At 36.7% G+C, this 13,151-nt stretch overlaps 1 protein-coding gene across 1 annotated transcript; it reads left to right on the top strand.

The window, feature by feature from the left end:
* Positions 1-11,516: 11,516 nt before the first annotated feature.
* Positions 11,517-12,924, top strand: LOC149155460 (xyloglucan endotransglucosylase protein 7-like). The gene is made up of 4 exons (XM_089441610.1): positions 11,517-11,703; positions 11,824-11,924; positions 12,237-12,430; positions 12,519-12,924. The coding sequence occupies exons 1-4, from the start codon at positions 11,517-11,519 to the stop codon at positions 12,922-12,924; spliced, it is 888 nt and encodes a 295-aa protein (XP_089297736.1).
* The last annotated feature ends 227 nt before the right edge of the window (positions 12,925-13,151 follow it).

Genomic DNA, 13,151 nt, shown 5'->3' with positions numbered 1-13,151 from the left:
CGAGGGCATTATAAAATGAAATCTCAACACCACACCTGCAGTTACAAGTCTACAATCTGCTACTTGTAGCAAATTCTCATAAGTGTGAGCTAATGACACTAGAAATGAACCAACGAAAAAATCGTTGGACACAATTTTCCATATCACAAAATGACTCTGCGAAAAATCACCAAACACCGTCAATGTGGCCAAGGCCACTTCTACCTGCTCCTCAAGGCAATATCTGATTAGTCACTCACCAAACGGTTAATTTGGCGTGTTTCCTGACTGGAGGTTACCGCCATGAATGTGCACAAAAAATGACCTCTCAAAAAATATTCTTTGGTCGAAAAGACCAATGATCTCGAAAAAACAATACCATTCAAAAAGAAGATAGTCTCCAAACGATTAGTGTTTAAATGTTGGAAAAACACCTCGCACCTTCAATGCCATGGATTGTATATTATGTAGGCATTGAATGATTCAGTCGTCTCTCACAAACAGAAATGACATGCTCTAGAACACCGTCTTCCTATATCATGCAAACACTGGCTTCGTTGTTTGGCGCACGAGGACTGGGAAGATCTGTGGCTGAGTTTCCATTGAGACTTCACAAGGTGTATTCAGTGCAAGTGGTGGGGATTCAACTTGGTTGTTCTGTCTCACCCAATAAAGACTTTTAAGACAACCACCAAGTTATGCAGCTCTAATATGCAGATGTTACGTTGGTTTTGTGCCAGATTTCACACCCTCTCTCGAATTGAATTGTGATCTAGCACCCAACGACAACCACATCCCTCGACTCCATATGTGCAGGTTTAGCACACGCAACTCTAGCACGCAACTGTCACTAAACAAGGCACCAGAACGCAGCACAGGTCTGCTCTTTGCCCCCTCGATTAATGCCATGACAAACGCTAGACTCACTAATCACCCGAGCAAACCACAGACTAATGTACAAATCCTCTCTGTGTCGCAGTTTCGTAATCAGCCCTTCAGAGCAGTTAAGACCCTCACGTCGCCCTCCGCTTCAGCCTTACTACACCACTAGCACGACTTCCAATGGAAATGATAGCCAAATTGCTCACCGCTCCAGCAGATCTGCTCTCGCCACACAACAACTCGTCTTTGACATTCAACACTAATCAACAACATCTAATCCATGCCATAGCAGATCCACCTCCACTGCTGCAATTTCCAACCTTTGGCGTTATACAACTCTTCACCACACTTCCTTTGCAACAGATCAAAACTTGAACAAGAGATCCACGATTTATGATGTCCACTTACCACACCGAGCCGCTTCGGCAACAACGAATCCAGTCAAACTCCATAGCTATCTCGGCCTCCTGCGTTCTTCACGCACCAGCAGCTTACCACAGTGCAGCGCTCGTCTCTTTCTTCTCACAGCTTCCTCCACATCTACCAATGCAATCACTAACTACACAAGAGATGATCTGGTGCCCAGATCACACCCCCCCTTGAAGTATTTTCCTCCTCGGGCTGTCTGCAACTAACCTTACGCCGATCAAGAGCTGTCTTGAGTGATCCGGCCTCCTCTGCTGTTCTTCTGTTGTTCTGCTTGGCGGTCCGACCTCCTCATCTTCTCGTGTCACCTCGACATCCAACAACGACAGCTCTCACGCAGTTCTCCAGCTACAATTCAAGCATAGCTTCTTACGCAGTTGTCCTCCACGCAGATGCAACAACAATCCACAAGCACGCACCTATGTGGTCTTTCTCCAAGCAGCCTCCCACGAGAACGAAACCCTTTTTGTTTCCAGGATCGGCACTCTTACCCACCAGGGAGTCGCGAAGTTCTTCGCAGCTATCTAGCACGGAGTCGCAACGTCTCGCCGAGTTTTCAAATTGTAATATGGGTGAAGTGCTACAGTGTGATTGTCGTGTTTTTCAACCCAAACTGCACAACGATTTGGCCTTAGTCGCACCCTTCACTCAGCGTACGGGATCGACAACCCTGAAGCTCTAATACCATGATTAAAAGTGAATATACAAACTATATAGTAATTGGCTCTCCAAGTGAGATACCTGGAGAGTGTACAAACACTCATACACGCCCTATATTTCATTGAGTTAGATGTGCCTCAAATATATAGGCTTTCACAATATCGGGTGGTTTGAACCACCCCCTAAGAAATAGGATCTCAATCCTATTCTAAAGCAACAAACGCTGAAACATAAAAAAGCTAACTTTATCCATTAATGCTAACAATTAATAGGGCATTCTTACATGTTGAAATATTATTTTGGTTATATTTATGAAGTCTTTGGCTATATCAACCACATTAATATTTTTAATGTAGTTGTACTAGTATTTTATACTAGTACCTCCTTAGCCTCAAATACTACTATGATAACCTATGCCATATCATGGAAGAGTCAGTTTTTGGCCTATGTCATACCAATAAATTAATTAATAAATATATTAACAATCCATGAATAATTATACCCTACATCAATAATTCACAAAAAAATACATATAAAAAATATTTCCTGTTAGAAAACTTCTTTTGCCCAACACACACTAGATAAATTATCACTAACTTGGTTGAAGTGAGAGATTAGGGGCTAATATTTGCAGGTGGGCTAGTTTTCCATATTTTTTCCAAAAAAAAATTGACTAATTTCCATTTGTTATAAAATTATTTCACCTTAAAAATTACCAAAATTTTATATAAAAACCGTGTAAAATTTCTAAAAATTTAAACATTTTTACAAAAATATTGTCAAACATTTTATAGATTACATATGGTGGACTAAAAATAAAAATAAATTTTCAACCTTAAAAGTTTCCTTAATTATAATTAAAAAACAATTGAAATCACCCAAATATATTTCATTGAGTTTAAAATTTAAAAATATGGTGAAGTGTTATTCTACCTTTCTTTTTTAAAAATAAGGTGAAGTGTGCGTTTTGCTGATAGAGACATCTAACAAACCTTTCATAATTCCGTGTGATTCATAATTTTTTTTAATTATAAAATATATCAAATTACTTTTCAATTACTATTTCTTTAGAAAAGCTATAATTTTTTTTTTAAATCATAAAATATATCAAATTACCTTTAAATTACTATTCTTTGAAAGGTTATAAAATTAAAATATTAAAAAAAAAAAAATCATCTTAAAAAACTGCGAAGACTAAGAAGAAAACTTCGTATCATATAACAATCATAAAAATGTTAAACACAAAACTTGACTAAGAAGAAAACTTTGTATTTATGTGTTGAACTTGAATTAATCTGTTTTTAAAATAAATTAATAATAATATATAATTATAATATTATTATTAAAATATTAGATTTATTTATTTTTGAAATATTTTAATTTTATTTTTGAAATATTTTAATTTTATTTAATTATAATTGGATTGGTTTATTTTCTTTTCTTTTTTAATTTGTAATGATGAAGATGTATAGCAGTTCAAAATACATAAAATCTCTTCGCATGAGGCAATAAAGCAATGTTATATAATAAATATTTTATTGATATACAATGTACATTGAATTAAAATAGTTAGCATTATGGGAATGATATTGATAATTATATTTTTCAAGGATATCCTAAATTATTAACATTTTTCTTTTTCATAAAATCAAATCTTATAAGGGAAAAGTTGGCTTTGTTATTCCTTGCTACATAACATTAGCTATTAGGTAAATCTTTTAAGATGGGTTTATATGATTTCATTGGATATGAGTTTCGAAAGAGCTTTACTAATAACACTTGTTAAATCATAAAAAATTATATATATATATATATATATATATATATATATAATTTTTTATGATTTAACAAGTATATATATATATATATATATATATATATATATATAGGATTTGATATAGAATATTATTTTGGTCTATTAAACCCCAAGGGTTAGCTTAATCGGTCGAGTTTCCATTGCTAAGTACCTTACTAGTTGGGAGGTTACGTATCCTTGACACCCTTGGGAGCTATATGCTGAGTGAGTGTGTTGATCTGATGATGTGTTGATTTGATGATTTTTCAGTGGATGTAGCAACCAAAAAAATATTATTTTGGTCCATTGAAACTCTAAATTAATTAGAAATTTTCTTAGCAAGACATACATATATATTGCTAAATCTAATTACCCATTCAAATACTCTAACATAAGCTATATATAGAAATTTTTAGTACTATTATTTACAAAGTAATTTTTTCTTTCATTTATCAATCTTTTATTCAAAAACATAACATTTGGATACCAACTCATAAATGGTCTTAACTAACATTTAAAATATTTTTAAAAGCCTATAGCCTTCCATATTATTTATTTTACACTTATACATTTAATACATGATTACATTGTAAATAAAAAAAATATTCAAACAAATAAAATAAAATATATTACTTTTAAAACTTTTAAAAATATTTTTATTATTATTTAAAACTCCTACAACCTCAGACATTATAACCATAGAAAAGAAATATCACTATTTAAAAACTAATGACCTAAATTAAATTAGATATCAATATTCAACATCAATAGCTTAGTGTGATTGTTCTAAGAGTTCTTTTCTATCCATACATAATCTTTAATTAACATGCATAGATGGAATTGGTGATGAAAACCTTAATTCTTATGAACAATTCATCAATTTTTGAGAATATTTCAATCACATTATAAGCTTATGTGATGTATATCAAGTTTTTGAGAAGATTTCGATCACATTATAATACTTTTGTGGACTTTGAACCAACTAGTGTGGTTCATCATCAAGACAAGTTGAAGAATGAGATCATGGCTGCATGTTATTGTTTTTTTTACTTTAATTTAACTGTATTTCCCTTGTTAAAATGTAAAAAGTGATTATGCTCCTCAATACCTGTCGAACAACATATCATCAATGGAGGCAACTAATCCATCAAGTTATGCCCATCTCATTCTTATGATAGTGGTACATATACCACAATCCATGCAAACTTCTACAATGATATAGATATAGCATGGAGTTATAAGTTATAACAATGTCAACATATTCAACAACGACGAGGAATTGCAGCTTTCTCTCGATAATGCTTCCAGTATTCTAATGTTATTGATATATAACTGTATTGTTAGCTTTTTAATTCTCCATCGATCCTACATCATACTTTCACAATTACTCAATTCTCTCGAACCGCAAAAAATTGTGTAAGCTATCTCTTTCTATAAACTTGGTTTAACGTTTTCTTCAATTATAATGAATCCATATCACCTGATATCTTCGTTTTAGGCTTTTGGTAGATGGACTGCCTATTAGAGTATTTGGGAACAATGAAGACATAGGTGTGCCTTATTCGAAGTGGCAGGCCATGGGCGTGTACTCCAGCATATGGGACAGAGATAGTTGGGAAACTCAAGTGGGGCGGGTGAAAATTGATTGGTCTTACGCACCTTTTGTGGCTTTGTACAGAAATTTCACAAGAGACATATAAGAATGGACAGGCAGTGGAAGCTCTTCCCAGTGTTGGGCTAATACTCCTAGTAACTGGTGGAATCAGGCAGCTTATGAGAGCTTGACATATGCCCAACAAGGACAATTACAATTGGTTCACTATGATTTTTCAGTTTATGATTACTGCACAGACCAGCCAGATTCAATAATAAATTTCGAGAGATAGCTTGGAGAGATTTAAAAATAGATCAGAGATTGGATTTTTGGGGAATCCCCTTCAGATGTTCAGCATGTCACAAGACAGGACACTTGATCAAAAACTGCCCTCGGCGCCTTACTCCAAAAAACAGACCGCATCATGGAAAAATCCGGACAGATACCAACAAGTATAAGATGAATCCCCAGCCTCCTGAAAAGGCAAAGCCATCTTCTACAATTAGCTTATCTCCGTCAGAACATGATGAGATGCAAGAATTTACAAATGTGGGAAAATATATCAGTCAATCTCCCCAGTATTATTCACAGGATATTTCCCATCCATCAATATTGTCTCAGAGTCATTGCACCATGCCGGAAAGCTCGAGAAGGTTAGTATCCACTCCTGATAAAATCACCCAAGCTATTCAGTGTTCGCCCTCCTTAGAACCAAATGATGATAAAGAAGTCCCTCCCCCTCCACCGACTACCCAGCCTTTCAAAGATTTTACTGTGGGCTCCCAAACCATATTTATTTCATCACCCTCCCCATCGCCCAAAAAGGGAGTTGCTCCATCTATGAAAGGAAAAGAGCCCATGATTTCAGCTACCCCTCTAAATTCCCCTGTCTCATCTCCAACAAATTTGCTTAATAGTGACATAGACTATCTTCTAAGCAAGAAGTTACTCGAAATGGAACCCTTAACCACTCATAAACCAAGAAAACCATCGCCTCCTCTTATAAGCCCTGACTTTGCAAGAAAAATAACAGTGAGAAGAAAACATAACAGAGGCAGTCGACATTTTAGGGGGAGGGGGGTTGGTGCAGATAGAGAAGTAAGGAACCTGTCTCTTGTTGATGTACCCATCATTGATATGTCAGAGAATCGGCCTCTTAGAGCAAGAGCAGCTGAAGAAACCCCTCAATGACTTTCATCATATCTATGAACATAAGAAGTATGGAAGCTGACAAAAAAAATTTGGCGCTAAAGAATCTTTTCCACTCAGCTCAGCCAAAAATTATCTTAATACAAGAAACTATGCATAGCAATACTGCATCCATCTCCTATTTTAGGAAAATGTTTCCCACCTGGCACTTGGTTGCCTCGGAAGCCAAAGGCCTGTCAGGGGGGTTGGTGGTCTTATGGGACCCTGTTTGGATTAGATAAAAGGCTTATATATGTTTTTTGGGTATTCTCATCTCGGCCTCTATTCAAGGAAAAGACTGTCCCATTAATATTTTAAATATCTACACCCCATAAAAGAACAGGTTCTCATTCTGGGAAAAATTATTTGCATCAGAAATTTTTGATATTGAATCCTTGATGATTGCAGGAGATCTCAATGTAACTCTAAATCTGGAGGAACGATGGGGGAAAAGCAGGAAAAGAGACCCGCTGGCAGATCGTATCAAATATGAACTTCTGCACAGGAATCTTGTAGACATAAATCCTGCTAAAATGATGCCAACATGGGACAATGGAAAGATAGAAGAGGTGTATATTGCAAAAAGAATTGATCAATTCATTGTACATGTCATCATTATTGATAGAATGGGTATGCCTTACTCCTCCATTGGAAATGTATTCATATCTGACCATATGTCGATATATCTCAGCTGGAGGGAAAAGGGGTTTAGGAAAGGGTACCTTTTTAAATTTAACAGAAGAACCATATTGTAATGATATCATAACAAGAACGTGGAAGGATTTATCAGCAAGAGACAAGATCCCCCCTTTTTGACATTTAGAGACAAACTGGCCTCGATGAGAAAGGTTATAAAAGAATGGAAGTTTAAGAAAAGACATATGGATAGAAAGGCCCTTCGGGAAATACAGATGGAATTGGATAGTATCTCTGGAGTCGTGGCTGCTAATACTCTTCCATTTAATATGAGATGCCGTATCAACGAGCTTGAAAGGAAAAAACAAAAAAATCTGAAGTAGGAAGAAGCCTCATGGAGACTTAAGAGTAGGGTGATTTAGCTCAAGGAAGGTGACAAAAACACCAAATTTTTTCATAGGTACGCAAACTCCAGGCATGAGAAAAACTCCATATGGAAAATAAGCGATGGTTAGGGGGACTTCCTTTTCTCCCAACAAGAAATCCAAAAGGAAGTTGTGAGATACTTTGAAAAACAATATAAAAGAATGGATGTTTGCAGGTTTCAAGATATTTTATGGGGCATAGATCCGTTCCCTCAAATGTTTGATGATGGAAAAAATGAATGCCTTTTCCAGCCCATAATAGAGGGGGAAATTCTAGGAGTTATGAAGTCCTTCAAGAAGGACAAATGCCCTGGCCCGGATGGCTGGACAATAGAATCCTTTATCCACTTCTATGATCTCATCAAACAAGACCTGTTGAGGATGGTTGAAGTAGCAAGAATCTCAGGCAGCATACACCAGATAATGTCCTCCACTCAAATAGCACTCATCCCAAAGAAAATGGAGGCTGAATCCTTCCAAGACTTTAGGCCGATTTCCCTCTGCAACATAACTTTCAAAATCATTACAAAAATTATTGCTGAAAGGATCAAATCTACCTTAGCTTGTTTTTTAACAAAGGATCAACATGCTTTTTTAAAAGGAAGGAATATATTGGATGTTGTCGCCAACACGCAAGAAAGTTTGTTCACCATGCTTTCAAATAAATCTGAAGCTGCCATATTGAAAATTGATCTACAAAAAGCATATGATTGCTTAGATTGGGGGTTTATCAGATGCTTATTAGCAAAGATTGGCCTGAAATCCAATATAATAAATTGGATCATGGCATGCGTGGAGAAAGTAAACTATGTTGTCATCATAAATGGGATCCCATCCCCTTTTTTTTTGCAGAAAGAGGTCTACATCAAGGTTGTCCCCTATCTCCTCTTTTGTTTATCTTGGCAATGAATTCATTAAGTCTTCATATTAACAAAGCAGTTAGTGAAAACAGGTGCAGGCCCATGAAGATTTGCAGAAACAACTACATTTCGCATAACTTATTTGTAGATGATGTGCTCATATTTGCAATGCTATGCAGAGTCACTTGGATACAACTTCATGACATTCTGAAAAGATTCCAAGATGCTACTGGTCTTCAAATTAACAAATCAAATTCCATCCTCTTCCATAATTATGTCAACATGGAAACAGTAGAATGAATTTCAGCGTTGTTTGGTATAGAGATGAGGTCCATCGAAAATGGATTAAAATATCTGGGATTTTAGCTAAAAGCAAAGGGATACTCTAAAGCGAACTGGCAGTAGTGGATAATAGACAGGTGCTACAAAAAGATATTTGCTTGGGAATATAAGTTCCTATCATTGGCATGAAGAATTATTCTATCACAAGCAGTATTAACTCAACTTGTTGTACACTGGGCACACTTATTCTTCCTCCGAGCAAGCATCATCCAGAAAATGAATAAAATAACTGCAAACTTTATATGGGGCGTCAAATCAGAGCAGAGAAAATATCATCTTACTAGAATGGAAAAGATCTCTATGCCGAAGAATTCAGGTGGTTGGGGACTACTGGACTTGAGAACTTTTGGGAAGGCACCCTTGTGCAAATCACTATGGAGAGGACCCCTGGAGCATCACAATAAAGAAGAAATACATGGGCGGCAAAGATGTGGCACATTGGTACAAATTAGGGAGGATCGGATCCAAGTATGGGTCAGCAATTTGGCTCAGCTTTCGAAAGATTGAGCACTATTTTCTAAAGAATTTGATATGGAGCTTTCAATCTGGCAGTAGGATTATCATTGGAATAGACCCTTTCATATGTGGTCGTGAGAAGATATCTCCTCCTGAAAGACTCCTAAGCTTCTTCCATAGGAAGGGTTTCTTCACTTGGGACAAACTCATAGAAACATGGCAAGGCCCTATCCCTCTTTGGAAAGAGGCTGATAGTATGGGGATGTCTGAGTCTTTGGCAAGACATTGGAACATAATCAGAGATGGCTTGAGAAGTTGTGGTTTACATCGTTCTTTGCTAGAAGATGTTCTTATCTGGAAAGTGCCAAATGCAAGTGCCCAAGTTTGTTTTAAAGACATTTACATAAACTTGATTGGTTTAAAAATAACACGCGCTAGCCCTACTTTTCCATCAATTTTCTGGAAAACTGGATGTCCTCCCAAATTAACATATTTCTCATGGTTGGTATTCCACAATAAGAACCTGTCTTGGGAAAATCTAAAAAAAAAAAAAAGAAATTGGCATGGGCCGGGCTTTTGCTTAATGTGTGAATCAGCGGAGGAAAGCAACTATCATATGTTTTTCCAATGCTAGAAAATGCTACTATTATGGTATGAACTGGCAACTTTATTAGGTTTCCCTGTTGTGACTCATGCTTCCACGCAAGAAGCTTTCCACTGGTGGAGTGGGCAAAAAGATTCATGGAGACCAATAATTATCATAGTTCTTTGGTGTGCATGGAAGTGGAGAAACAACATAATTTTTAAATCCAGGAAAGAGCCTTTTATGGCTATGCTACAAAATGTTGTATCCATCTATGAATCCCTGCTGGCTAAGGATCACAAAAGAAAAAATGTCAATCGGAACGAGCAAGAAGATAATCACTCAGGGGTCCCAAGAGCATATTTTGATGGTGCTGCTCAGCAAAATTCTTGTGGCTGCGGGGTACATATCATTATGGACGAGAACCTTCATTATCTCATCTCATGGAATGGAGGAAAGGGCTCTAACAGTATGGCTGAGGCTATGGCTCTAGCGGGTCTTCTTACTTTCTGCATCTTCTTTGATATTCAGTTTGTTTCAATCTATGGGGATTCCAAAATCATGGTCGATCACGTTACGGGAAAATGCCGCATCAAATACCCACACCTTGCAGGTTGGATGCACAAAAGTATTTATGGGGCAAAGTGAAAGGATGCTCCATTCAACACATCTATAGATCCCAAAACCAGCAAGCAGAGAGTTTATCAAAGGAAGGGCTTTTATCTAAAACAGGGACCTGGATCATGAAGGTAATATCTGCCGAGAAATCCTTTTCCATCGAGGATTTCTCCTTTCCCTGGTTTTTAATTCACTTTTTATGTTATATATCCTTGAATATGTATGGTTTATGAATGGTCGATCTATCTCAGCAATAAGCTTATATCCCAAGAAATATCATGGGACTGTGCAAAAAGTCTTATATATGGTTAATTGTGTGTCAGCTCCAAATCTTTCATTCCCGATGCACATAATATCCAGTTTTGTTTTTTTGGTTTCTGAACTTCTCCAACCCTTAAAAACTTATGATGTAGTATCTGTTATCTTTATATTATCTCATGCTTTTTCATTCCGAAAAAAAAAATATATATATACAACATTTTCATATAGATATACAGACCGACAGCTGGGGTTCCGTTTGTGTGCCATCCACCATTGGCATTGACAGCTCTGCTGCGTTAGCAATTTTTCGTACGTAATCGCTAATTCTCCGCAATGTAAACGCTGAGCCTTTGCATGGAAACAGTACTGGTTGATGAGTGGGAGACATCTACGGCTAAACCGCGTCACACCCAATCACTTGTACGCCGGTTGCAATTTTTAATGTATATTTGATTTCTGTTGATCGTTCCCAGATTTCAACTACCTACCGCCACAGTTACAATCAAACCCTCCCCTGCATGGTTCATGAGCGAGAGTCGTCATGGGCTAAACTGCGTGACAGCCTACCCTGCCTAAGCTGGATTATAATTTTTAATGTATATTTGATTCCTTTCAGAGAAGTTCATGATTTCAACAGCCTACAAAACAATTACACTTATAACCTTCCTATATAATTGTCCAGACATGATCCATCTGCAAACAAGTTCTTCAATCCCTATTCATTCTGTTGCAAACCCAAATCAAATAGGCAGTCAATTAGATTAGTCTGCAACTGTTGTATCCTCAATACCTATCCAACAATATATCATCAATGGAGGCTCCAAATCTATCTGGCTATCTCCATCTAATTCTTACGATTGTTATAATATGCAGTACTGGTATATATCCCACAGTCCATGCAAACTTTTACAATGATATAGATATAACATGGGGTTATAACAACGTCAACATATTCGACAACGGCGAGGAATTGCAGCTTTCTCTCAATAATGCTTCAGGTATTCTAATGTTATTGATATATAACTGTATTGTTAGCTTTTTATTGCTTTATGTTTCTGTGATAATATACTATCAAGCATAGAATAACAGCAGATATTTTTTGGGTATTGTTTAATTAGGCTCGGCATTTCAATCCAAAGCACAATTTTTGTTTGGAAGCGTCGATATGTTTATGAAGCTGGTGCCCAAAAATTCTGCTGGAACGGTTACAACATTCTATGTGAGATAAATTTGCGAAATTTATATTCAATAATATTCCAATATTCACGTAAAATTATTTTGGGAATTTTTGTAATTTGATAGAGGGAAATTATTGAGAAAAGTCATTAATTGATAGTAAATTTTGGGAATAATTTAGCATATGATAGGCAAAAATTATGGAGGATAGTGAGAAAATTTTTGGGATCCATTGATTTCACGCAACTCCTATCCATCCGATATCGAAATCTTAAATCCATATAAAATTACCTTAAAATTCATAGCATTCTCGCTATTATAATGTTCTCTAACGAACGGAGAAAATACGCTGCAGTTATCTTCGACAGGCGACAGGCACGACGAAATTGATATTGAATTTCTAGGAAATGTTTCTGGTCAGCCATATATTCTCCATACAAACATCTATACAAATGGTTCAGGTAATAGGGAGCAAGAATTCTATTTATGGTTCGATCCCACAGCAGATTTCCACAATTACTCAATTCTCTGGAACCCCGAGCAAATTGTGTAAGCTACCTCCTCCTCTGAGCATGGTTTAATCTGTTTTTCTATTGTGATGAATCCATCTTGATCTCACCTGATATCTTCGTTTCAGGTTTTTTGTAGATGGACAACCTATCAGAGTATTTGGGAACAATGAAGACATAGGTGTGCCTTACGCGAACGGGCAGGCGATGAGAGTGTACTCCAGCATATGGGACGGAGATTATTGGGCGACTGAAGGGGGACAGGTGAAAATCGATTGGTCTTACGCACCATTTGTGGCTTCGTACGGAAATTTCACAGCAGACGTATGCGAATGGACAGGCAGTGACAACTCCTCCCAGTGTTCGGCTAATACTGCCAGTAACTGGTGGAATCAGCCAGCTTATGAGAACTTGACCGATGCCCAACAAACACAATTACAGTGGGCTCGCAGTAATTTTCTAATTTACGATTACTGCGAAGATCCGGCCAGATTCAATTATCAGCTTCCAGCTGAATGCTCCAGACAACCATAAAATAATTCCCAGCGCTTCCATGCGATTTCCTTCCAATAAAGCGTCCCTGTTCGTTGGCTCTTAAAAATACTTATTTGGTCTCATTTGCCATCGAAGGCGCTAAATTAAAATTATTTTCTGTCATACCGTTAACCATCTGAACGTTTTGAAACACAACAGGATTTATTGTATGTCAACATATGTCATGCATGTCCGTCAAAAATAAAATGATGATTCTCTCTTGGAAC

Source organism: Pinus tabuliformis, chromosome 9 (genome assembly GCF_031772625.1).
Source record: "Pinus tabuliformis cultivar Carrire ecotype Pingquan chromosome 9, CPIR1, whole genome shotgun sequence".
Taxonomy (NCBI): Eukaryota; Viridiplantae; Streptophyta; class Pinopsida; order Pinales; family Pinaceae; genus Pinus; species Pinus tabuliformis.
The sequence above is the reverse complement of the archived record's forward strand: the minus strand, read 5'-3'. Positions and strand labels throughout refer to the sequence as shown.